We start from the raw sequence: 27,885 nt of genomic DNA on the forward strand, positions 1-27,885 counted from the left end.
ACACTCATCTCACAGAGCCGTTCTTAGCCACATTGGAGCTGGGATTTTCACATTTCCTTTTCTTTCAGCTCCCTCCTGCCCCCTTTAGCCTTGAACTGTATAAAGTACAGTGCTCCAGAAGAGAAGGATTTCAAGTGGATAATTAGCTACAGATTAAAACACCAAGAGAAACAAACTAATCTGTAGCTACTTGATTCAGTGACTTCCTTTTGAAGTTTTTTGTTTGGTTGTTTTTTGTGTACAAAAATCACTTTAAGCTGTCTTTTATTTTTCTAATTTGCAGAACGCTGAGATTGGGTGCAATCATTCCTCTTCAAAGGAGAGGTCAAAAGATTGACTCCAACCCAAGTGAACAACGGTGGAAAAATCTTTTTGATGTGCGGGCTTCACATTGACTGTATAATTCAGCCTTGTTCTTGCCATTTGACTCACACTACTAAGAATTACATTAAAAAATGAAAGTCACGAACATGCTACAGGAACTGCAGTTGACCATTTTTTCCCCTCCGCGTGGTTGTTCCTAGTAGAATTCTAAGACAATTTCACCCTTGAAGTCCTAGTGAATTTTATAAAATATATGTTTTCTATATGTGATGGTTGCCTTCTTGGCTAACACACATGGGATTGGACCAATGACCTCCAGAACAAGCTGCTGCAGTTTGAGCTAAAGCTTTCCATTCGTGGGGCTGTCAGACAGAACCCATGGCACTGAGTCTCAGAACCAGGGTCAATTGACTTGGGCTCATAGGTTATAAAATTGTGGTGTAGATGTTAAGGCTTGGCCTGGAGCCCAGGCTTTTGCAGAGTTTCAGATCCTGGACTCCAGCCCGAGCCTGAACATCTCTACTGCAATTTTATAGCCCTGCAGCCTGAGCTATCTGAGCCCAAGTCAGCTGACCTGGGCTCTCAGACTCTGTGCCATGGATCTTTTCTAGACGTACCCGTGGACTCTTCTCTTTGTGCTAATCCAGAGGATGAATCTGTAACACACCTTCGGCAGTAGGTTACATATAGATTATTTTCAACCATTCTATAGAAAGTAAGAGTATTATACCCATGCTCTAAAATTCTGTAGGTGTTAAAAAAAAATATAGACAGGATCTCAATTTCTGGTAAATTTTATGGGGTTTTGGAGTAATAGTTATAGAACTTTATTATATTTTTATTGAATTAACATTTTCATCCTTGTTAATTTCCATAAGAGTCTTCTGTAAGTGTTCTGTTCGGAGTGGAAATGCTATGTTTTTTTTTTTAAAAAGCATACCAGCTGTATGTGCTGCACAGGGTCTGAGGGACAATTGCAGATAGCTCCTCCCCCAATGTGTGTGTAGTGCCCAAAAGGCAGCGGGAACCAGAGCAGATAACCATGTGTTTTGTCATGTTGAATTTTTTTGGCCATATCCAGCCTATTAATTGGAAGCCATCTCTCCCCACACAAACATGAGAGTTTCTATCTCATATGATACATGCATTTAACTTTTAAAAACTATGAAAAATCTAATTTAAAAAATCATGAATAGCCACAAATAAAGCTTTACTCAGTTATATCTGGTACAAGGATCAATTAAACTTTTTTGGATTACATTAATTACTTGGAGTGAATATTGAGGTATGATACAATATGTTTCTCTCAGGGAATGCCTTACTGCTAAATGATGAACTAGCAATTGGCTGAGCCCTCAAGGGTTAACTCATTGTTGTTAATGTAGCCTCACACTCTACAAGGCAGCAGGAATGGAGGGAGGGGAGACAGCATGGCAGACAGAGACACGCACCCTGTGTGTGTGAGAGAGAGAGATGCACATTGCTCCTTTAAGTATGCTGACTCCACTCTAAGTACACTGCCTTTTTAAGTTAATCAGCAAGCTGAGATGGCACCTGCTGCCAGGAAGCTCCCTCCGAACTGAGCCCTGTCCTGTGTCCCCCTTGCTCTATGGAAGATGGGGTAAGTGGGGTGCAGGGGGGAGGGTGACATCCTGACATTAGCCCCCCCCTCCCTCCACTCCTGCAAGCAGGAGGTTCCAGGGAGCAGCTCCAAGGCAGAGGGCAGGAGCAGCACATGGCAGTGGGGGGAGGGACAGCTGAAGTGCCAGCAATTGATAGCCTGCTGGGTGGCTGTTGCACGGGGAACTTAGGGGAGCAGGGAGCTGACAGGGGGGCTGCTGGTCCACCCTGGTTCCAAGCCCCCACCAGCGAGCTACAACGGGCTGCTCTCCCTGCAAGCAGTGGACAAAGCAGGCAGCTGCCAAACGGATGTTATAAGGGAAAATTGCATAACTTTAAACAAGCATGTTCCCTAATTGATCAGCAACGAAACAACATTAACCAGGACGACTTTAAGTGAGGAGTTACTGTACTTAGATTCACTTGAATATAGCTGCTGATATAACCTGAGAATTATTTTCTTCAAAATAAGGGTATGACTATTTTCAAATCTACTTTAATTGGTTTGCCTTTGTCTGGTACTGCCAAACATGGGGTTGAGAGCCCCATGAATATGGAAAGGGAGTCGGGAGTAATGGTTTTCACCCTCGAGGGAGGGGGTGGAAGAACCAAGGAAGAAAAAACAGAAGTATCAGATAGTTTTGATTCCACACAGCCCTGTGAATCAGCACAGAAACAAATGCTGTGGTGGTCACACAGGCTTTAGAAATGCTTCAAAGTTTAGGTTCAGATCCAAAGCCCATTAAAGTCAAGGGCAAGACTCCCTTTCCCAGCTGGAGTCATTCTGTAGTCCAACGTATTAAAGAAGCATTGGTTCTCTGAAGTATATTCTGCTAGAGGTAGGAATAAAATGCTCTATTCTGGATATTTCCTGGAGGATGTTTGTAATGTATCTTTCCAGTCAATATTCCAGTTGCTGAAGGTAATGGAGCAGTTTCTGCATGACTGAAAGAGTGCAGTCTAATTGTGCTTTAACTGTTACTTCCTGCTAAGCCATTATTGGCTAAGGAATTAAATGGGACTCCGTTGTGACATACTCAAAGTCTGAAACAAGAGCTAATCTTACATTAAAACAAGCACAGGAAATATTCTCAAGACTATATGACTCTAGTGGTTTGGGGATTTTTTTTAATGGAAAGCGAATGTCAGAAGATCAGATTACATGCTCTCTATCCAAATGTTTTCACTGCCAGCTGCAGTTCAAGCTTTACAAATAGCCTGGAGGCGGTTCCAGAGCAGTAAGCATATTAGTAATTCCTAGCACTGGTGGTCTGAACTCAGGAAGAATTTCATAACAGTCTGAAGGCCACAAGCTTCTCTGGCCCAATGTCAATTTAATAGAAAGAGTGAACCACAAGCATTGCTAAATCACTGGAGATAAGAAGTCAAGCAAATTTGTTGTATAAGTCCTTTTAATGCAGAGACTTAGGGTCACAACAAGGTGAATGTATATCTAATTGTATAAATAATTACAGGCAGGTATTGACATTAAAGATGGGAGAGAGCTAGTTAATCTCTGCGTGTTATTTTTAACATGTGCCAAACACTTACTTCACACCAATGAGGGAAAGCTACAAACTGTGTATTCCATATGCATGAAAGAACAGCTGGAACAAATCAGTGGTGGAGCGGAGGGGAGGGGGAAGGGAACAAAACTGTTCCTTGCCTGTCAATTTGCTTGAAACTTTGTGCTCAGAAATAGCCCCCTGAGGCATTATAGTGGCTTCCACTTGGACAAGCCCCCCTCAAGGCAGACAGTCTGCATGGAAGGAGGGGTGGAGGGAGGTTTCAAGAATAGCAGCAGCTTCCCAGAATCTCCCACTCAAAGGGAGCACCCTAATGGGTAGCCCAGGAACGGGATAAGGTCAAAAAGCTGGGTGATGTACTGATTCAGTGCATCCTGTCAGCAGCTTCAGCTGGTGTGGCTCTTATGGCTGAATATAAAAGCTGCTTCCCTAGGCCTGCTCGTGTGGGGGTTTGTGTTGCTGCTGCAGCCTGCCCTGGCAGGGAGAATCTCCTCTGGGACTCAGGAAGGTGTAATTTATTCCTCCCTGCACCAGAATTGGTAGATCTACCCCACAGATCAAGTGGGATAGCTATATCTACAAGAACTTCCTGTATTTCTACAGAAAATAATTGTTTATACAAACAGGACTATTTCCTTGGCCTTTTGGCTAAGATCAATGGTGTAGTATGAGTTTCCTTATGAGGTCTTCTATTTGGAGACCACATCCTGTGCTTGCAGGACTTGATGACCTTGTAAGTCTTTTCTGACTCTAAACTCTCTTGTCCTACGTTTGGTAGAGCTCTAAAATTACTGGTTTTAAATGGAAATGTTTATAGAAGAGTGTGTGTATATCATGTGTTCCTCTGCAATTCCCTACTCCCCTGTACCTTTTGATTTCCATCTAATCTTCTAGATCTTGCTCCCATTAGTCTGATCTTTCAGAGTCACTTGGATCTGTTTCTGACATCCACAAAAATAAGGGAGTCACAGAGCCAGCAGTGTGTAATCTCTCTGTTGCAATATTACAATGTCAGTTTGTAAAGATGTAAGGAAGATGGTATATAGTTGTAATGAAGGAACTGTTTATCCTGCTGATACACAACTGTGTGTTGGAAAACAGTAGCTTTGATACTGCTCCAGTTTAAGTCAAAAGCAAAACTCATATTGACTTCAAAAGCTGCAGAATTGGGTCTATTATTGGAGAGCACTTTTACTGAAATGCTGTCTAATAGAGCAGGAGCTGGGATTCATGAGTCTTGGGTCCAATTCCTGGCTTAGCCAATGATTTGCTTTTTAGCTATGTGTAAGTCACTTAGAGACTTTTTTTTTTCAATGTCCACTTAAGTTTGGATGCCTCTGATCTTGAGTGCTGAGTTTGAGTCACTTCCTGCCTGATTTTGTAAGTTGGTGGGAGCTGTAGGAGGCCAATGCACAGGACAGTCAGACCCTAGGGGTCTCAAGCTGCATAGCCAAAAAATAAGGTACTCAGCATTTGAAAATCTGGGCATGTGTGACTAAGTTCCAAAGCAAGACAGTGGCAGAGGCAGGACTCTAACTCAGAGCATGGACTGGGAATTGGGACTCCTCACTACTAGACAACATTCCTCATCCAAACTTAGAGGGCACTTCTGAAAAATTTGGCCACAATCTTTTTTCTTATTTTGCCCCCAGCTGTAAAAAGGGCATAATCCATCTCTACTTCACAGAGGAGCTGAGCTTTAATTAGTGTAGATCTGTACAATGCTTTGAACTAAGATGAATGGTGCTATAGAAGTGCTGAATAATAGGACATACCAGATCCTTGGGTACTATTATGAGTATCTGTTGGGTTAGCACCACTTTTATCTAGGTAAAGGAAGCCAATGTACCAAAAGTCCTTGAGTCTGGGATGGCTGTTTTGTTCACAAGTGTTGAAGCCACAGGCAAATTACACAGATCATTACAAAGGACTGTCAGTAAAACTTTTATTTCATAGTACATCACAATTTATACTGTAAAGCTGAAATGGACTAGTAGGCTGGTTGTAGGTGAAGAGGTCAAAAGTGCACGATAAATTCCACAATCATGTAACAAATTCTAGTTATCATAGGGGGTGAAATCCTAGCCCCATTGAAGCCAATGGGAGTTTTGCCAGGATTTCACCCATGTGTGGCAGGGTGTGTGTCCAGGGCTGGATTTAGGGGCGGGCAACCCAGGTTTGGGGTGCTGAATCTGACATGAGGCGCAAAGCCTGGCAAACCAGATCACTGACTTCAAATTTCTGGTCTCAGTTGTGGTTTGGCATGATATCCTGTTCCAAGTAAACATTGTAAGCAAGGCATTACAAACTCAGTCGATGGACACTGTGACTGCTACTACTTTGAGAGGCAACTTTGATTTTGTTGTGGCCTACAGAGACCACAGATTTGAGAATGCTGTCATTGCTGCCAAAGAAATGGTGGGAAACTTAGGAGTTGAGCCTGCCATCAAGGAATCTCGTATTCATCAGAAGAAGAGACCATTTGGTTATGAGGGCAGAGATAAGGTGATGGGAAGCTCTGAAGAAAAATTCAAGAGGGAGCTTTTTTGCTCACTTGTTGACTCGAGCAGGGTCATCAAAGAAAGGTTTGGATAAATGAAGCACCTCAAAAAGACCTGGGGTTTTTATATGACCTTTTTAAGCTGCCAGCGGACAGGAAAACACTCTTAATAATTGTATGGACCTTCACCAGATGCTGACACATGGGGAATGTTCGGACACCAATGATAAAGACCTCTATGTCGAATTGGACAACATCCGTCATTTTGCAACACGGGAAGCACTCTCCACTCCAAGTTCTTCCAATTCATTCATGAAGCAGAGCTGAAGACACTCTTCCTAATATGTGGATAGCTTTGAGGATTCTGCTCATGCTGCCTGTCACAGGCGCAAGTGGTGAGCACAGCTTTTCAAAGCTCAGGATCATCAAAACATGCCTTCGATCAACGATGGCCGATGAGAGGCTGACATCACTTGCTATTTCATCACTTGAAAATGCCATTGGCCAGTCTTTGGATCTCTCTGACACTCTGCTTCAGTTCATGTGGGCAAAGGCGAGTAAAGGACTAGGGTTAACGTTCCAAGGCTGCCACCTACTGTAACACTATTTAACACTGGTCCACCCAATGCTGGTGCACAGTTCAATTTCTTGATGGTAGTACATTTCAGTTATTCTTAAAATTAAAAAGTTTCTATAATCTTAGAGGAAACATTTTTATTTGCTTATATATGGCATGAATAAATACAGATTTACAGATCCTAGCATGCAAATTTATTCTTATATGACAGAGATCAATCATCCATTTAAATCGTGCTTAAAGTCTTGAAATTGGCCACAAATGCAATTAAAAATAAGGTATTCAAAAGTTTAACAAATGGAGAGAGGGTGTCAAAGACACTCCTTACCTGAGGCGCCATTTGGTGTAGGGCTGGCCCTGTCTGTGTCCCTTCTGGACTGATATTTTTCAATATGATCTACATCAGCTTTTATTCCAGACTAAATTTTCATAGCCAAACTATAAATGCCTGTACAGCAGAGTTTATAATGGATATGCTAATTTAGGCCTAGATAGAGCTGGGCAATGGCACCACGTCAATAACTAACCCTATTTTGGCAACACTCCAAGATCCTGCACAATAATCTTCAATCTGACCAAACGAGACTGATAACAGAATCAAAGAAAACTGTGCAGTACATCTAGCTTCTAGATTTAGAACTAAGTCATCAAAGATTCCGTAAAGACCAGTAATTCTTAATAACATTTTGTTTTCTGAATGGAAGTTGTTTTTTTTTCAGTGTGTGTGTGTGTCTTCAGCTGACAAAATAAACCCATTAAATTCAAATTCAGAACTCTCCTGCAAAGTTTGGTTTGTCTGCTCGGATCAGGTGCATGTTGGGAAGCTCCTGGAAAGGAAAATGTGCAGTATGGTGGGTATGGAGACTCTGAGGAAGCTAATAAAAAAGGGAAGGAGGAGGATCTGGGGAACTACAGGCCAGTCAGCCTCACCTCAGTCCCTGGAAAAATCATGGAGCAGGTCCTCAAGGAATCAATTCTGAAGCACTTAGAGGAGAGGAAAGTGATCAGGAACAGTCAGCATGGATTCACCAAGGGCAAGTCATGCCTGACTTATCTAATTGCCTTCTATGATGAGATAACTGGCTCTGTGGATGAGGGGAAAGCAGTGGACGTGTTTTTTCCATGACTTTAGCAAAAGCTTTTGACATGGTCTCCCACAGTATTCTTGCCAGTAAGTTAAAGAAGTATGGGCTGGATGAATAGACTATAAGGTGGATAGAAAGCTGGCTAGATTGTCGGGCTCAACGCGTAGTGATCAATGGCTCCATGTCTAGTTGGCAGCCGGTATCAAGCGGAGTGCCCCAAGGGTCGGTCCTGGGGCCGGTTTTGTTCAATATCTTCATTAATGATCTGGAGGATGGTGTGGATTGCACCCTCAGCAAGTTTGCAGATGACACTAAACTGGGAGGAGAGGTAGATATGCTGGAGGGTAGGGATAGGATGCAGAGGGCCCTAGACAAATTAGAGGATTGGGACAAAAGAAATCTGATGAGATTCAACAAGGACAAGTGCGGAGTCCTGCACTTAGGACGGAAGAATCCCATGCACCGCTACAGACTAGGGACCAAATGGCTCGGCAGGAGTTCTGCAGAAAAGGACCTAGGGGTTACAGTGGATGAGCAGTTGGATATGAGTCAACAGTGTGCCCTTGTTGCCAAGAAGGCCAATGGCATTTTGGGATGTATAAGTAGGGGCATTGCCAGCAGATCGAGGGACGTGATCGTTCCCCTCTATTCGACACTGGTGAGGCCTCATCTGGAGTACTGTGTCCAGTTTTGGGCCCCACCCTACAAGAAGGATGTGGAAAAATTGGAAAGAGTCCAGCGGAGGACAACAAAAATTATTAGGGGACTGGAACACATGACTTATGAGGAGAGGCTGAGGGAACTGGGATTGTTTAGTCTGTGGAAGAGAAGAATGAGGGGGGATTTGATAGCTGCTTTCAACTACCTGAGAGGTGGTTCCAAAGAGGATCGTTCTAGACTATTCTCAATGGTAGAAGATGACAGGACAAGGAGTAATGGTCTCAAGTTGCAGTGGGGGAGGTTTAGGTTGGATATTAGGGAGAACTTTTTCACTAGGAGGGTGGTGAAACACTGGAATGCGTTACCTAGGGAGGTGGTGGAATCTCCTTCCTTAAAAGTTTTTAAGGTCAGGGCTGTTATAAAGAGGACAGGGCTCTACATGTCCAGCGAAAGTAGGACAAGAAGTTATGGGCTTAATCTACAGCAAGGGAGATTTAGGTTAGATATTTGGAAAATCTTTTTAACTACATGGATGGTTATGCTCTGGAATAGGCTTCCAAGGTAGGCTCTGGAATCCCTATCATTGGAGGTTTTTAAGAACAGGTTCGATAAACACCTGCCAGGGAGGGTCTAGGTTTACTTGGTCCTGCCTCAGCACCTTGATGACTTTTCAAGTTCCTACTTTCCAGCCCTACATTTCAATGATCCCTGCCTCATTCAATGGCATCTAGCTACCTCATGGATTGTCGTGAAATTAATTAGATATAGGCCATGATTCACTCCTACATGCACAATGAGATGTAATTTACATCACCACCATTTTTGTCTGCAGAGGCAGTTGCACCTTGGGATGATTTCACCAGTCAAGCAGGGCAAACCACATCGGACACCACCCTCTCCCAGCAATTACACCAGGGTAGCAGATTTATATTGTAGCCACAGCTCCAAAGGAGTCCCATTGGCAGAGGCTCCCAAGATTATGCACTGAATGAGTACATCTTCTGGGTCTTGGGCCCAATCCACTCTGTGGGCTTCACCTGCTGGCTCTGCTCTGATGGTGCAGAGATTGGAGACTGCTTATGATGTATATATCCCCGCTATGGCCAGGCTTCCGGACAATGGGGCCCTGCAGCCTGGTTTCCAACAAACCAGAATAATTCTGGCCCAGTGTTTGTAAAATCCCTTGAATGTGTAATGCCCTCTGTGAAAAGATGAAGTGCTATAAAGTGTTATATTTGCCAGCAACACGGTCTTATTTACATTGCATTTTAAAATGGCAGTGTTTAATATATTTTGGGTCATATATTACACTTACTTCCAGCTGCATGCCAAACTGCCTCGGAGTTTAGTGAGAGTTCTGCACGCAAATGGGGGGAGGTCTTCAAGTACATACTGATAACTATTGGGATTTATAATGGGATGCAGTGAGGTAAGGGAAAGAAAATGCCACTATTCAGAAATCTCATCTTTCTGAAGCACGATTGTTCTTAGCTGTCCTTATAATGGAAATTCACTCTGTATATGGGATTTTTGTGATGATAAAATCCATAGATGTTTGTCCTAATAAATAATAGACAACCTTGCATCACAAAAGACCCCAAAGCTCTTTGTATACTATATACTTACAACACTACAGATCTATATCCATCTCTGGGTGGAGGGCAGACAACAAGAACACAGAATACTGCATAAAAGGGGGACTGGTTCTAAGATAAAAATTTGGCAAAAAACAGTAGGATAGATCCCTATACCTTACAAAATGGGATCTTTAATGTCAATGCAAAGCAATCAAGATCTTAGTATTTAATAGGTCTTCTAAAAGACGCCCAACACAGTTACACTCACAAAATTGGAGGAGCTTACTGTCTCTACCTTGGTTAAATTGATCCAATCATAGTTCAACTAAGGGGTTCCAGAGTGTCAAAGAATTCCAAGTCTGGTGCTTAGGCCATCCTGCTTGACATTTATTTTCAAGGATTACACTATACTGACCGTAAGACAATGCAAGTTACTTTGACATTCCTTTAAATACACTTACAAAAATAGATCCACTAGACAATGAAGGTTAATTACTGGAAGCCAAATTTCAATTCAGATCAAATTTTTGCAACCCAGTTGTAAAATCCAAAAAAGTGAAGGTTGCATAATGGAAACATTAAGGGACCCTTGACTACAATTGGGATAGTAAGGTGATACTGTAATAATAGCTCTTATTGTTCTCAGAGTCAATTATCATAATTCATATACTGCAAAGAATAGGATTTGGTGTGTCACATATGCCATCTAGTGGTTATACTGCATATGACAAAATCATTGAGCTGGTGGAATTCACTCAGAATATTTTTTTTTAATTAATTTTGCCATTTTTCTGTTCAACTGTTTCTGAACCAATCCTAATTTCTTTTAATGTATTTGTTGTTGGTTATTCAGTGCAGAGTTTGGGCATGTTTAGACAGCAGGGCAATAACAAACCAAATAATAAACTCCTGGTGTGAATTTTCAAATGAATTAAAAAAAACAGTCAGTTGCAAACTGAGTGAGCGGCGAACAGGGGACAGGCAAACAGAGGGAGTTTGCCTGGGAGTTTGCTTGTGGGGAGTTCCCGCAGAGCGTTTTTTGCCTTTCAGGCTTCTGTGAGGAGTAAATACAACATCTGAAGAGGCTCTTAGAAGGAAGACATTATGGATAGTGAGCGATCAGCTGTTGTGACCTATACAGGATGTGCCATGTTTGTCTTTCTCCCAGAGGATAGAAGCGACTTTGTCTGTACGAAGTGCAAGCTGGTCTCCATACTGGAAGAGAAGATTAAAGGACTAGAGACCCAAGTATCAACCCTGCGTTGCACCAGAGAAAATGAAGATTTTCTGGCTAGAAGTCAGCATTTGGTACTGCAGACACAGCATGCTGAAGAATCAGAGAGGGCAGTGCAGAATGGAGAAGAAAACTGGCAGCATGTGACCTCCAGAAGAAGAAAGAGGTGAACCCATGTATTGCCATTGCAGATAGAGGTAAGAAATTGTTTTCAGGCATTCTGCACAGGTACTACTGCAGAGAATGGTTTGGAAGAGTCATCTGAGGGAAGGGATCAGAGGGAGACCCCATCAACCGGAAGGCATGGGATGCATTGTCCTAGGGATGGGGGTTCCACAACCACCACTCCCAAGAGGAGGAGACGGGTGGTGGTGGTCAGGGACTCCCTCCGAAGATGGATGGAGTCATCCATCTGCCGTTCAAGACCGGGAAACTCAGGAAGTGTGCTGCTTGCCTGGAGTTAGAATTCAGGGTGTGACAGAGTGTCTGTCGAGACTGATCAAGCCCCCAGACCGCTACCCCTTCCTACTTTTCCACGTGGATACCAATGATACTGCCAAGAATGACTTTGAGCAGGTCACTAAACTATGTGGCTCTGGGAAGAAGAATAAAGGAGTTTGAAGCACAAGTCGTGTTCTTGTCCATCCTCCCTGTTGAAGGAAAAGGCCCAGGTAGGGACCATCAAATTGTGAAGGTAAATGCATGGTTAGGCAGGTGTTGTCAGAGAGAGGGCTTTGGATTCTTTGATCATAGGATGTTGTTCTAGGAAGAAGGATTGCTAGGGAGAGATGAGATCCACATAACGAAGAGAGGGAAGAGCATCTTTGCAGACAGGCTTGCTAACCTAGTGAGGAGGGATTTAAACTAGGTTCGCCGGGGGATGGAGACCTAAGCCTTGAGGTAAGTGGGGAAATGTGATACCAGGAGGAAACACAAGAAGGAGGGTGCATCAGGGAGGCCTCCTGATTCATACTGAGAAAGTAGGGTAATAGGCTAGTTATCTTAGATGCCTGTACACTAACGCAAGAAACCTGGGAAACAAACAAGAAAAATTGGAAGCCCTGGCACAGTCAAGGAACTATATGATGTGATTGGAATAACAGAGACTTGGTTGGTAACTCACATGACTGGAGCACTGTCATGGACGGATATAAACTGTTCAGGAAGGACAGGTGAGGGAGAAAAGGTGGAGGAGTTGCACTGTATGCAAGAGAGCAGTATGACTGGTCAGAGCTCCAGTATGAAACTGGAGAAAACCCTGTTGAGAGTCTTTGGGTTAAGTTTAAAGGCGAGAGCAACAAGGGTGATGTCACAGTTGGTGTCTGCTATAGATCACCAGACCAGGAGGATGAGGTAGACGAGGCTTTCTTCGGACAACTAACAAAAGTATCCAGATCACAGGCCCTGGCTCTCACGGGGGACTTCAATCACCCTGACATCTGCTGGAAGAGCAATACAGAAGTGCACAGACAATCCAGGAAGTTTTTGGAGAGTGTTGGGGACAACTTCCTGGTACAAGTGCTGGAGGAACCAACTAGGGGCCGTTCTCCTCTTGACCTGCTGCTCACAAACAGGGAAGAATTGGTAGGAGAAGTAGAAGTGGGTGGCAACCTGGGCAGCAGTGACCATGAGATGGTCAAGTTCAGGATCCTGACAAAAGGAAGAAAGGAGAGCAGAAGAATACAGACCCTGGAATTCAGAAAAGCAGACTTTGACTCCCTCAGGGAACTGATGGGCTGGATCCCCTGGGAGGCTAATATGAGGGGGAAAGGAGTCCAGGAGAGCTGGCTGTATTTTAGAAAGCCTTATTGAGGGCACAGGAACAAACCATCCTGATGTGCAGAAAGAATAGCAAATATGGCAGGGGACCGCTTGGCTTAACAGTGAAATCTTTGGTGAGCTTAAACAACAAAGGAAGCTTACAAGAAGTGGAAACTTGGACAAATGACTAGGGAGGAGTATAAAAATGCAGGGGTATAATCAGGAAGGCCAAAGCAAACTGGAGTTGCAGCTAACAAAGGATGTGAAGGGTAACAAGAAGAGTTTCTACAGGTATGTTAACAACAAGAAAAAGGTCAGGGAAAGTGTGGGACCCTTAATGAATGGGGGAGGCAACCTAGTGACAGATGATGTGGAAAAAGCTGAAGTACTCAATGCTTTTTTTGCCTTGGTCTTCACAGAACAAGGTCAGCTCCCAGACTGCTGCACTGGGCAGCACAGTATGGGGAGGAGGTGAGCAGTGCTCAGTAGTGAAAGAACAGGTTAAGGACTATTTAGAAAAGCTGGAGAAGTCCATGGGTCCGGATCTAATGCACCTAAGGGTGCTGAGGGAGTTGGCTGATGTGCTCGCAGAGCCATTGGCCATTATCTTTGAAAACTTGTGGCTATCGGGGGAGGTCCCTGGAAAAAGGCAAATATAGTGCCCATCTTTAAAAAAGGGAAGGAGAATCTGGGGAACTACAGACTGGTCAGCCTCACCTCAGTCCCCAGCAAAATCATGGAGCAAGTCCTCAGGAAATCCATTTTGAAGCACTTGGAGGAGAGGAAGGTGATCAGGAACAATCAACATGGATTCACCAAGGGCAAGTCATGCTTGACCAACCTGATTGCCTTCTATGATGAGATAACTGGCTCTGTGGATATGGGGAAAACGGTGGATGTGATATACCTTGACTTTAGCAAAGCTTTTGGTATGGTCTCCCACAGTATTCTTGCTAGCAAGTTAAAGAAGTATGGAATGGATGAATGGACTATAAGGTGGATAGAAAGCTGGTTTGATCGCCAGGCTCAATGGGTAGTGATCAATGGCTCAATGTCTAGTTGGCAGCTGGTATCAAGTGGAGTGTCCCAGGGGGTCTGTCCTGGGGCCAGTTTTGTTCAACATCTTCATTAATGATCTTTACCATGCGATTTCACGAGGAGGGTGGTGAAGCACTGGAATGGGTTACCTAAGGAGGTGGTGGAATCTCCATCCTTAGAGGTTTATTAAGGCCCAGCTTGACAAAGCCCTGGCTGGGATGATTTAGTTGGGGTTGGCCCTGCTTTGAGCAGGGGGTTGGACTAGATGACCTCCTGAGGTCTCTTCCAACCCAATCTTCTATGATTTTGTGAATAATCATTCATTGTAAAATTCATGAAAATACTGGGATTTGTGAATATTTTCATGGTTTTCCAATCACTGTCTAAGTACTCATGACTAATTAATAAAAACCTCACAGATAGCAGCAAATTGAACTTGAAGGGGGTTGGATTCTCTAATGAATTTACAATGAATGTTAGCTATAATTACCTGCACGTGGAATTTGATGATCTGTGTGTGTGTGTGTGTGGTGGCAAGTAATGGAGTCCACCTACAGACTGATAATAGAAAAATGAGTTTCTTTCTGATATTAACAAAACCCTCTCAATGAAACTGTACAAAACTGTAGAGACTGCCTCTTGGACCAGAGCTGAGTGAAGATTTCGAATTTCATGCTTTGTGCAGTACAATGTGCAGATTCAGTCTTGAAGTCCAGGTGCCTGATTCAGATCCCCTTACTCATATGATGTAGTGTTTTACCCCTTGAGTAACTCCATTGCTTTGTGTAGGACTTAAGTGTGAAGTAAGGTATTATTCAACTTGAATAAGATGATAAAAATCTGGCAACCCCAAACAACAAACTATCTGAATCTCAATAACCCCAGGAAAACTGGCTCCTGGGAACTTCCAGGTTTGGATTTTCAGCAGGTGCATGGTTATATGCCAGAAAGATTCCTTCTTGACTCGGACAGAGAGAAGGTGAGGATTTCAACCTGGATGCTAGGAGAAAGTGAAAGAAACCTTAGGAATTAGTGGAGACGGGCCCCTCTTATGCAAGAAAAACCACAGATACACTGGGATAAAACGTGAAAGTAAACTAGATGTTTGAAGAAGTTCAGTTTTGAATAATCCAGGATGATGTTAAGTAACAAAAGTAAGAATTTTAAAATCATAGGATTTTTAACCTGCCAATGTCCCCTCTAAACCTGCTTTACTAATGGGAACACAGCACTGCTTTACATAACCTTTCCCAAAGCTACAACTTAATATGGGTGCTGCTAAGTGATCTGCTCTGTATAGAGCTGCTATTTTTCTCTTGTTAACAGTGACTACTTCTCAAATAAATAAGGGTTTTTACTGTTTTTTACTGAAATACCCTCTTTGATATTTAACACTAATTTCTTGCTTTTATCTCCATTAGGCAAATTTTATTACTAGCATTACAGTAGAATCTGAAGGTCTTAATCAAGATGGGGGCTGCATTGTACTAGGTGCTGTACAAATTCATAATGCCAGACAGTCACTGCCCCAAAGAGTTTACAATCTAAATTGACAAGACCATGAGAGGAAGGCAGAAAGGAAATATTACTGTTCCCATTTTACAGATTGGGAACTGCAGCACAGAGAGATTAAGCCCAAAATCTCACACAGTTTGTGGCAAATTCTCCACATACATCTGAAGCTCCTGAGTCCCAGTCTAGTGTCTGAATCATGAGGGCTTTGTGCTGAATCATTCTGAAGAGTGTGAAGGTGAATAGCTCTTCTTTGGCCTCTAACCTTCCCTTTCTTCGGGGAGGAAGATCAGTGCTGGGAACCATGCTGTTTTGATGTACCTTGCCTAGGTACGGTATTGGTCTTTGGTACCAGAGAAGTCATTGATACTGAGCTGGTTTTGGTAGCTATTGCTTTTGGTTTTGTCCCTGTCGCATCAAGTTTCTTACTAGTCTGGTCTTGGGAGTCACATCCTGACTGATGGACAGGGAAGCGGAAGGTGCTTTTATCAATGCCTGCACTTTTGGTTCCAAAGTACCTGTCAGACTCCCTCACAAGAAATAAATTCAGCTAAGTGTCCCTGAATTTTCTCACTCTTTAGAATAATGGTAGAAAGAGCAACACAGGCAGATGCCACCTTCACTAAGACAAAACTAACAAGAGCTATGACTGTCTGTATTAGGTAGGATGCAGTCACAAGGCGGGTAGGATTTGAGGCCTGAGTTCTTTGAATCTCCCAGTGTAGTGCTTGTGGTACAAAGTGCTGGGGAAACATTTTTTAAATGGAATACATTTAAGAAAATTTTTTAAAAGGAGATGGGGAGGGAGAATTTGTAGAAAATAAACCCAAAAAGCTTAATTTACAGAAAGTGTATTAAGGGGTAGCAGGAGGACATAGCCTGATTCTGTATTATTGTCACAAGTAGTATGAGGAAACTGAGAGATGGTTGTGGCTATTCTGCTCTTTATACTCTTGGGTGCAGGGATGTCCAGGGGCATACAAGGTGCAGGTATGGTCCTACGGACACTGCTGTTTAAAGATTTTTATCATGTGTACCTAGAGTGGTGTTGGGGACCCCAGGGCATGGCCACTAGTTAAGTTGAGGGGATGGAAGGCCATAAGGGTCAAGGAAGTCTCCCTGCTCTAGGCCCAGGGGCTTCTTGTCAACCCCCCTTAATAGAACTCAGGGCTGCCTGGTTTGAGTAAGCTCTTTTGCTCTTAAAACAATGTTGCAGCTGCAAATAACGCCTTATAGTGTAAGGTTTGCTGACGCCAAGTTAAGGATAACAGGAGGAGACAGCTTCAAGGCCAGACAGGATGTGCTGGTTGTTTAAGTTGCTAGGAATGCTTGTTAGAGGTTGTAGGAAATAAACATTGTTGTAACTCATATAAGGAAGGCAGAGTATTTGTGCAAAGCTTTGATTGGCTGATGTGTAGTGCAGTAGCATTAAGGAATATAAAAGTGTGTGTAATGACCTGCTCTGATGTGCAGGATTTGAGATTTCTCTCCCTGTACCTTTCTTTGGAATTCCAAATAAACTTTTCTACTTCTCCACCCCATTGTGATTATTGGGTGATGCACACCGGGCAACGAACCCTTGCTGTTGCTTGCCTCGGGCACGCTGTGCCGGCAACAGTGGTATATACATAGACATATACTCCAAGAAGAACAACAGTTCAGTTTGTGAAATGAAAGCATCTCTTCCAGTTGTAGTTACAAAGTTATGCATAGACTCTGCAAAACTCTAGTCCAGGAAACATGTAGCTTAAGGACTATCCTGGGTTATACCTAGGCCTGGGAGTATTAGAATTTTATCAGTTACATATAAAAAGCCATCAATATCATACACCCACAAACTGACAAAACTATTTCCATCAATGATCATTAAAGTTCACAAGCAGGTAAAGGAAAATGTGACTTAAGTTTGATTTAAGGATATTTACTTGTATATTTTGACATATGATGTTGACAATTTTTCGTTGTTATAATGCTTTAACTTTTTGAACCTCAACATTCATCTTTAATGTCTGACAGCCCCCCTCCCAGGTTCCTGCAATTGTGAAGGTTTAGATTGGGAAAAAAAAAAAAAAAAAAAAAAAAAACCTGCACAAAATGCTTAAACCCTATTTTGCACAACGGAAAATTTGAATCAATAAAAACAAAATTTAAAAATAAACATTGAAATTTTACAAACATAAAAACTGAATTCTGCCAAGCCAAGTTATACTATTACCATCTCTGCCAGAGGCTTTTGGGACCTCCGGCCAATCAAAGAATGGCCTGTTAACAGTCTGCAAAGGAAAATAAAACACATGGATATAAACTGGCCATCAACAGTTTAGGCTTGAAGTTAGATGAAAGTTTCTAACCATCAGAGAAGTGAAGTTCTCGAACAGCCTTTCAAGGGGAGTAGTGGGTGGGGGGAAACCCCTGTGTTTCAAGACTGAGCTCGATAAGTAGGGCTGTCAAGCGATTAAAAAAATTAGTCACGATGAATCAGTTTTGATTTTACTGGATTAAAAGGTTATATGGAGCAACTGCAAGGCTAAATTCCAATACCAAAGTACTTCAAGTTTGCAGTTCCATCTACATGCTAAACGTGCTTTTGCTACTAGTTCTTGTGCTACAGATAACCCACTGACAGCAAATGAATCCCACCAGCCATGACACAGTATGCTTACAGCATTGCAGGATTTCTACAAGTCCATGGATCAAACAAAGACTACAGCTTAAACAAGACTATTGCAAACTGGATAGCTACGAACTGCAAACCACTCAACATTGTAAACGACAGGCTATAAGATGTTATTCAAATTGCATCTTCCAAGCAATCAGTCATACACCTTGCCCTCCTGAGGAACAATTGCATCATGAATACGTGAACTATAGCACAACAAGATGACTACCAAATTGGAGCTTCTGAAAAATACACTAGCAACTGCTTTGACTCATTGGACAATCACAGCTATCTTGGAGTCAAGGCACACCTGACTGATGCTGCATGGAAAATGCAGTCGTTTGCTTTAACAGTAACACATACTGAAGAGAGACATTATGCTGAAACACATGTAGAGCATTTCTTGGATGTTGCAAAAGAATGGAATATTCAAGAAAAGATAATTAGTACTAACAGTGCAATCAAAACCGTGATTAATTTGTTTTGAGTTAATCGCTGAGTTAATTGTGATTGACAGCCCTACTAGGAAGTTAAATATTTAGCAAGGACAGCTTTTCTTCCAGCTGACTTTTAAAAAACAGTTGAATTAAATGTGTTAAGAGTTTTAAGTATGCTGAATTAAGAATACTCTTGCTTTATTAATATAAGCTGCCTAGTTTTTCAGGAAAAACAGGGTATAGAAAATCTGAATTCCTAATACAAGCAGCAAGCATAAAGACAGGAAAAATTGCCTCCTTTATACATCAAAGCAAAAGATGCCATTAACTTAATTTTATTTTCCATTTGAGGTCAATTTTAAAGGGTTTATATAACTGTAGACTGAGAAGAATCGTAGAAGATTAGGGTCGGAAGAGACCTCAGGAGGTCATCTAGTCAAACCCCCTGCTCTCAAAGCAGGATCAACCCCAACTAAATCATCCCAGCCAGGGCTTTGTCAAAAACTCTAAGGATAGAGATTCCACCACCACCCACCTAGTGAAATAGTTTTTCCTAATATGCAACCTAGACCTCCCCTACTGCAACTTGAGACTATTGCTCCCTGTTCTGTCATTTGTCACCATTGAGACCAGCCTAACCCCCCCTTCAGGTGGTTGAAGGCTGCTATCAAATCCCCACCCCCACTCTTCTTTTCTTAAGACTAGCTAAACCCAGTTCCCACAGCCTCTCCTCGTAAGTCATGTGCCCTCTAATCATTTTCATTGCTCTCCGCTGGACTCTCTCCAATTTGTGCATATCCTTTCTGTAGTGGGGGGCCCAAAACTGGACGCAGTACCCCAGATGAGGCCTCACCAGTGCCAAATAGAGGGGAATAATCACTTTCCTAGATCTGCTGGCAACACACCTACTAATGCAGCCCAATACGCCGTTAGCCTTCTTGGCAACAAGGGAACACTGCTGACTCATATCCAGCTTCTCGCCCACTGTAATCCTACTGTAATCCCCAGGTCCTTTTCTGCAGAACTGCCGCTTAGCCAGTTGGTCCCCAGCCTGTAGCACTGCATGGGATCCTTCCATCCTAAGTGCAGGACTCTGCACTTGTCCTTGTTGAACCTCTTTTGGCCCAATCCTCCAATTTATCTAGGCCACTCTGGACCCTATCCCTACCCTCCAGCATATCTACCTCTCCCTACATCTCAGTGTCATCCACAAACTTGCTAAGGGTGCAATCCAACCCATCATCCAGATCATTAATGAAGACGTTGAACAAAACTGGCCCCAGGACTGACCCCTGGGACACTCTGCTTGATACTGGCTGCCAGCTAGACATCTAGCCGTTGATCACTACCCGTTGAGACCAATGATCTAGCCAGCTTTCTATCTACCTTATAGTCCATTCATCAAATCCATACTTCAACTTGCTGGCAAGAATACTATGAGAAACTGTATCAAAAGCTTTGCTAAAGTCAAGGTATTATCACATCCACCGCTTTCCCCATATCCACAGAGCCAGTTATCGTAGAAGGCGATCAGGTTGGTCAGGCATGACTTGAACTTCGTGAATCCATGCTGACTGTTCCTGATCACCTCTCTCTCCTCCAAGTGCTTCAAAATGGATTCCTTGAGGACCTGCACCATGATTTTTCCGGGGACTGAGGTGAGGCTGACCAGTCTGTAGTTCCCCAGATTCTCCTTTTTTCAATTGTCTAAAGTGAATCGACTTGTTCACTTTATCAAGATAACCTCATTGATAAGAATCTTTGTAAAGCTACTGTCCATGTTATCTGCATCCATCTTACTCTGTTATGGCTTATGTGGTACATGCTATCCAGTAAATATTGCAGTTGACACTCAGCAGATAGAGTAGTTCAATTTGAAGTTTTAGATTTACAGATCACCTTCAAACCCAGGTCCTTTGCCAGGCTCTAGTCATTGCTGTTGTCAAAGATTCTATGATTTTTAACAGAGCATTCTTGATGAATGAGACTGAGCCACTATAACTCCAATGTTCAGGGTTCCACAATCTAATGGGCACATAATAGCTGCTCCACTTAAGCACAATCATGTAATTGTACTGCATGCTTTGATCATTCAAAGCTAGATTACAGTCTGAAACAGAACAAACAGTCTCCTGAGGTGTGAATAGAAAGACATTTCGTTTAAACCATTTAAATTGTAAGTAAGTTTATATTTTTTTAAAATGAAGCTAAACATAGCCGGAGTTAGACGTGCACAGGAAAACACAATATTTCAGGAAGAACAGAGACTAATATTTTTTAAGGAATATTTGCTATTGTGACACTAATGCTGCCAGAAATAATGATTTTATTGAGCAAAAAGGGACATAGCCCTAGACTGGTTTTTAATTCTATATTTTTTTTAGGTACATGGGAAACAAGGTTAGGCTGCTGGTGTGCTAGCGCCACTACCTATTATGCTTATCAATACTGTCTCATTGTTTCCTTGCATTTCCCCATTTTTTGGGCTCTTGACTTAAACTCCTTGGGGGCAAAGACCATCTTTTTTGTTCTATGTTGTACAACACCTAGCATAATGCAGTCCTGCTCCATGATTAGGGATCCTAGGCACCACAGTAATATAAATAATGGCAGCAAGGAAATTCAGCTGGTAGAATTGGGTGGATTTTTTTTTTCCCCTGAAGAATTTTAAGTGGAAAGTATTCTTGTATTATTCTTTCAACTTCAAGCTATTGCATCAGCTTCAAAATTTTATTGCTTGTATATCCCTCATAAGCCATTATACAAATCTGTCAAAATAAGGAAATATTATAAGAATCTGACCCACAGTTTTCATTGCACAAACATTTAAACAGGAAACTTTACAAATACATTTTTCCCCATATAAGAATAGTTTTATACAGAAAGCATCTTTACAGAAAAGCTTGCATTTAGATTCTCTCATGAACCTGATTGCTTGATGCACTATGATTTTTAAGCTACACTTAAGACAGTGTCAAAAAAAGCAGCAGCACATCACTTCTATACTTAAATCTGCTTGACTTGAGTCTTGTTGAACCAAAACATTGAAAATACTCTTACGACCATTTTCGTAAGCAGATAATTCAAGTATCTTTAAGCTCTTCCAAGTGTTGTTAATGAAATACTTTGTATTTTTAGAAAAAAACAACACCATAATGTGTGTCAAGATACATCAATATGAATCTTAACAAGGCAGCATTACCTTCTTATACTATACGGTTGTGCTGAATAATACTATAACATAAGAGCAGTCCATGGTATAGAAAAAACTAAACAGAAGTGTTGTATTAAGCCAGTTTGATAACATGAATTTCAAAATGAGTTTTCAGAAACTATTCTATTAAATGCTACAGTGTTAAATGTAATAAAAAAACACTTATGTTTTCTTAAAAAGACCATTTAGGGTAGAGAAAAATCCAGTAAAGTACTACCTATAGAAAAACCTGACCTATGGGAGGAAATTGAAAAATATAAATGGGTATGCCAGTAAATACAATTAAAAATATTTATTTTTGCAAAGACTTGAACTCCGTAGGGTATTGTCATTTAAAGTTCAAGTACAAACTACATTCAACAATCTTGTTTTATCTTACAATTTCTATGTTCTGAATTTTTGTACTTATATACAAGTTTTATTTTTGGTAAGTTCTATGTTTAATGTGGAGCTGGGAAGAATTTTCTTGTAAAGGAGCACTATAGTCACATTTTCTTGCTTTCCTGGCATTTTCTAAATTAGGGCTCTTAAGTGAGAGAGGAAAATAGCGTACTGTCTCGCTATCCTTATATTAGGAATGTAAAATAGTTTGCCAACTGAGGCTGAAGCATATGTAATTAGTAATTTTTCATATTAGCAATTCAAGATTGAGATAGCTAGTTACTTTTAGTCAAGTGTAATTCCATCACTTCTGATTTATGTAGTGTTCTTTCCTCACTAACACCCACACATTTCAACCTAAAGAATTAGAGTGGAATAAGAACATATCTTCCTACCATGAATACTGCAGCACAGAGGGTGGTTTGTACAATTAGTTTATAATAGACAGTAATAAGTCACATTATACTGGGTCACATTTGCATATAACTAGAAGAAATTAAAAAAACAAACTTATTCCAGTGATTTTGCAAACTCAGCATAATCAATGTATCCATCGTTATTTTTGTCATCATCTCGTAAGACATCATCAATTAGACTAATTAACTCTTCTTCTTTCATTGCCTGGGAGTGTTCACCACCTTCCTACAAGAAAGATATTAGTTAAAGCAGTTTCTCAATCAGTGAGTTGCAGTGCCATGGAAGGTTGAAAGTTGTACTACAATCGAAAGCAAAGAATAGCTGGCTCCCTCATTCCACATACAGTTATCCTTCAAGGTCAAATATTCTTTATCATGCTCTTAAAACAAGTGTGTGTGTGTATATATCACACACACACTTATCTATATCAGATACACCTACTATAAAGGTAAGGGGGTTGTGAAAATTTCTTACTTCAAATAAGGGGCTGCCCACTTGAAGAGGTGGAGAAACAGACTTGCAGCAAAAGAGCATGTTCACAACAGCACTGTAACATACTGGCCACACACACCATACACAGCTGGTAACTCCCCTTTCTACCCTGCCCACCAGGCTGTTCTCTCCTCTGCATAGTCATCATGCTCTTCAAGGCCACATTCACCCTAGCAGGCCACAACGTCTAAGCCCTGGTCTACACTAGGTGGGGGGAATCAATCTAAGTTAAGCAACTTCAGCTACGTGAATAATGTAGCTGAAGTTGACGTACTTAGACCTACTCACTGTGGTGTCTTCACTATGGTGAGTCACCTGCTGCCGCTCCCTGTCGACTCTGCCTGCGCCTCTTGCGGCGGTGGAGTACAGGGGTCGAGGGGAGAGTGCTCGGGGATCGATTTATCGCATCTAGACTAGACACGATAAATCGAGCCCCGCTGGATCGATCACTGCCCGCCGATATGGCAGGTAGTATAGACATGCCCTAAGCTAGGATAGTGCATTTCTGGAGCACTGATTGTAAAGTTACAGATATGGTTTACTTAGTACTTTCATAAAACAAAACAAGACAAACAAGAAAATCTGACTATACAGAAAATACATGTTCTAATTGGAGCTACTTTTGAGTACTCATTATTTTGAAGAGCCAAATGGGCTGTTATAAATACTGCTCACCTCTTTATGTACATGTGATATAGCAGTGGCAAGTTCTAATCCATCAAGCAAATTATTGCCATCATAATCATGCATTTTGAAGTAATGGAGCTGCAACTCCTGTGGGGACATCTCAGATTCTGGTTTGTCAATTACACCTTCTAAGTGTTCCATGATGTGGCTGAAAATAGAAAATAATGCCAGCTAGTTAATATTTAAAAGCCTGTTTATATTTAACTGTTCTTTGATCAGGAAAATAGTCTACAATACTTTGGATAAGATTCTGTGTGGAGTCTCTTAGAGATGTGGAACAGAATAGCTCTCCCCCTTGTCTGCGAGTGTATGGTGGTTTTAAGCCACCATTGTGCCCTCTTGATCCTGTTATGCTACAGGGGCTAGAGAGATCTTTGATATAATTTAGACAGTGGTGGGGGCCTGTCTAAGTTACAGTAGCCTCCCAAGGCTCTCTCCTTATGCCGGTCTTCCACACAGCCTGTACTGGGTGAATTCCTCCTCCCCGCCCCATCAGCTTTTAGGGCCTCTTTATGATGATCTGGTTCTTCTATCCACTGTAAAGAGGAGAGAGGATGAGAATCTCACCCTGTAAGTGTTCATAATACACACTTCCCCCCAGAATGTTTTCCATGGCCAGTATATACAAGGAACAACAGTTTTGGCTAAGAGATTCTCCATACTGTGTAGACAGGGCTACCAGGCCCCCGAGTCCCACTGTATACTGGAGTCTCCAAGTTCAAAGTGAATCATTGAACAATACAAGTTTACATTTACAGAATGCAAAATACATACTCTTTGTCTTGTACTAGGTTCTTATCAAGGCGAATATTTGCTTGATGATTCTCCTCTGCATGCTTCTCAGCTACAGAGGAGATCAAGAACGCAGTCACTAGGCAGAATAGCAAATACACGCTAAACATCCTTGAAGCCATCATGATCTCCTAGCAAGAGGAAAATATATACATTAATACATATGAAAAATACTCAATAAAATGCAAGATTTTCACTGTAATGAACATAATGGGCATATAAAATCCCTATTAAATTGTAGGATGCAAGTATATTTTTCATTAATACTACTTAAAAAAATCACACCTTTTGTGCTAGGCAATAAAATTGGGTGTATTGTCTAGTAGTTTCCCCAGCAGAAAACAGAAGGACTGCTACCAAAAATTTCTTCAGTCTCTCCAAATGCCAATTAAAAAAAACCCATCTGTGATAATTCTCAGAAACTACATTTTCAGGTTGGGAATGTGCAGCTGCTAATCCTTCCAGAAGCCAAAGCCACAACAATTACTTGTGACTCTGTAAATGTCTTCTAGTCAAAACAGCCACAGCAACTTCACCTAGATGCATTTTACAGTATTTTCTTAAATCTCAATTAGTCCGAGTAGGTCTCCTTTCTTAGGTTTGAATAAAGGAGTTGCACGACATCATAAACATTACTGGAAATATTTAAAAAAACAAAGCAGCAGTGGAAATACTCCAATACCAGTTTAAAACTAGGACAGACATCTATAGAAACAATTTTTTAAACTGATAGCTTTGATTGTCATAATTCTAAGTTTTATTAAGCTATATTAATGAATCTTATTAACCAACAGTGCATTATAAAGTTGTTTAGAGTTCATATGTTAGTGTAGTCTTTGTTTCAATTCTTTTGTGGCTCTGTTCAATGACAAAGTGGCTATTTTGAAAATGTAATGCTACTACCCAAATTCTAGGGTGATGTTTCCAGTATTTTCCTAGGAGATATAATACGTAATTAAGTATAAAAAAATTGGCACACTATTGAAACACTTGGCACTCATTAATGTTGCTTTCTCACGGAAAAAGTATAAATCATTAAAATCATCACATAATGAATGGAATTTAATATAGGTGAAAGCAAAATAAGTGCTTGATACAGAATGGCTTTAAGTGGTCGAATGTATTAATAAGAACTAAGACAAAAGTTATAAAGATGAACCCTACCATGAAACAATATTGATCTACTTTTTCAGAAACGTCCCTGAAGAGTCAATGCCTGTACCAAATTAGGACTAAAATAGAAGTACAAAGTGATATTTACCTGTTTGCTATTACTATTTGTTTGTCAGAAGGTTTGCTATCACTTTGAGCTGCAGTAGCAGATCAGCTAGGAGTTCCAGAGATGCAAATACTAATGGCAGCTTTCACAACTCTATGGCCTACTGCCAGGATGCTACACAGAGTTTGCATAACTTATGAAAATATTAGTTCTATTAACTAGGCATTTGGAATGGACCAATATTTCTTCACAGTTCCCCTGAACCATCTTCTTTGTCTTTGATAACAGAAAAAACAGCAAGGAAAAAAAGACGCCTTTTCATGAGGACACTAACACAGTTACCATAATTGCTCATAGTTACAGAAGGTGTGAATTTAAACTGTTATACTTCACGCTGGTGCAAACTATTATTTAGGTATACACATGACTGATTTGTTTAGTTTCTGACACTCAGGAACAGTTTAACTGAAATAAGTAATTTTTATGACAGAAGAGTGTCCACAAAGCCGTTTAGAATGATCTAACTTCATGGGTTTAAAAACAAACAAAACCACCTTCAGTTAAACAAGAACTAGGGTCCAGGAAAGCCTGAGTTCTATTGTTACCTCTGCCACTGATTCACTACCTGCTATATGCAAAAAGAAGAGGAGTACTTGTGGCATCGTCTCTAAGGTGCCACGAGTACTCCTTTTCTTTTTGCAGATACAGACTAACACGGCTGCTACTCTGATACATGATATATGGCAACTCTCAAATTCTCTGCTTCGGTTTCCCCAGCTGTAAACGGAGAATAAAAGAGGACCAAGTTTTCTGCAGACATAACTCCCCTGACTTCAATTCACTTACACCAGAAGAGAATTTGACAGAGAATCCTGAACATCGGCTACCGCTAGCTTTTAAGGGAAATGCCTGTTGAAAATGCACTGAAATCCAGACGTTCGCCTTCATGAGTTGAAGCTTTGTAAAAAAAAAAAAAAAAAAGAACTACAGCGTCACTACTCAGCCTCACTACAATTTGCGAACAGTTAGCAGGAAAAGTGACCAGGAGGCATGTGAGCAGCGACTGCAGGTTCGTTCGTTTCAGTTAATTGCTTTCGCTGTCAGGGCCAAAAGGCAGCGCCACGGTACGTTTCCATCTACGTGTTACTCTAGCCCTACTCCTGCTGCTAGACACCCCGCAAACACCCCCCTCGCGGCCCTAAGGCCTCACCCAACGGCGGTGCTGCCATCTGCCCTCCTCCTGCCCCCCAGCGGCAGGGGACAGAACACGGGGCTGGGCCCCGCCTGACCAGAGCTCTGCCATAGCCCCTGGGCGAGTCGCTTGGGCTGGCTCCCCCGCGCCTCTCGCCCCGGGACAACGCCTTGCCCGACGTGGGGGGCACCCAGCGCGGGAGACCAGAGGGAGCGGACGGGCAGAGGCAGGTTCCTGCCCCCTGCCGCAGGCCCGCCACAAACTCGTCGCGCCCGAGCTGAGCCCGGCTGGCGGTCGGTCCCCGCCTCTGAGCGGTGTGGAGGGGGCGGCTCCTCCAGCCCCCACCAAACACGACTCTCCGCCGTGTGAGGAACGGCCCCGCACTCACCGGCTGCGCAGGTAGAATGTCCCAGGACAGGGCGCTAAGTCACGGGCAGGTGCGAGCGGGATTGGGCCAGGTCGGCCACTATCCCCAGGGTCATCTTTGACCCGACGCACGCTCGCGTCCTGCCCCGCCCCCTCCCGCTCATTGGCTTCCGTCTGCCCAGGCTGGGGGAACGTCACAGCTCCTGGAAATTCCACGTGTAACGAAAACAAAGGGACAGGTGGGGCAGAGGGGAGGGGTCAAGTGCTCGGCATGACACGCCCCCTCCCGAGTGCCCCGCCTCCTCCGTGACTCCACCCCTCCCGCGCTTTCCCACTATGACTCCTCCCCCACCTTGGTTTCCTCTCTCTGCACCTCCCCCCAGCGGTGCGGTTTGTGGTCAAGTGGGCGCGGCTGTGTATCCCGGGGGTGGGGCTCTGGCACCCCCAAGGCGGGGATGTGGTCCTGTGAGAGCCGCCCGTCCCGTGGCCCTTTGGGCACTACTTGTCCTGAACCTTCTTAGGCCACTCTGTCAGCAGGGCTGGTTGTGGGTCCCGTTCCCCTCCACCACCCCCGCAAGGTGTCCCAGGCCTGTGGCTGCCTGAGTCTGCAGGAAG

The 27,885-nt window shown here is 42.4% G+C and overlaps 1 protein-coding gene and 1 pseudogene across 1 annotated transcript; one reads left to right on the forward strand and one right to left on the reverse strand.

The window, feature by feature from the left end:
• Window positions 1-6,418: 6,418 nt before the first annotated feature.
• Window positions 6,419-18,560, forward strand: LOC141984557 (uncharacterized; annotated as a pseudogene).
• MCFD2 (multiple coagulation factor deficiency 2, ER cargo receptor complex subunit) lies at window positions 17,468-27,448 on the reverse strand. Its single transcript, XM_074949391.1, has 4 exons — window positions 27,293-27,448; window positions 24,476-24,624; window positions 23,690-23,849; window positions 17,468-22,747 (listed from the first exon to the last, which is right to left on the reverse strand). Exons 2-4 carry the CDS (start codon window positions 24,616-24,618, stop codon window positions 22,616-22,618), a joined length of 435 nt encoding a protein of 144 aa, XP_074805492.1. The 5' UTR covers window positions 24,619-24,624; window positions 27,293-27,448; the 3' UTR covers window positions 17,468-22,615.
• Between the last annotated feature and the right edge of the window lie 437 nt (window positions 27,449-27,885).

The sequence above is a fragment of the Natator depressus genome, chromosome 3, assembly GCF_965152275.1.
Source record: "Natator depressus isolate rNatDep1 chromosome 3, rNatDep2.hap1, whole genome shotgun sequence".
NCBI lineage: Eukaryota > Metazoa > Chordata > Testudines > Cheloniidae > Natator > Natator depressus.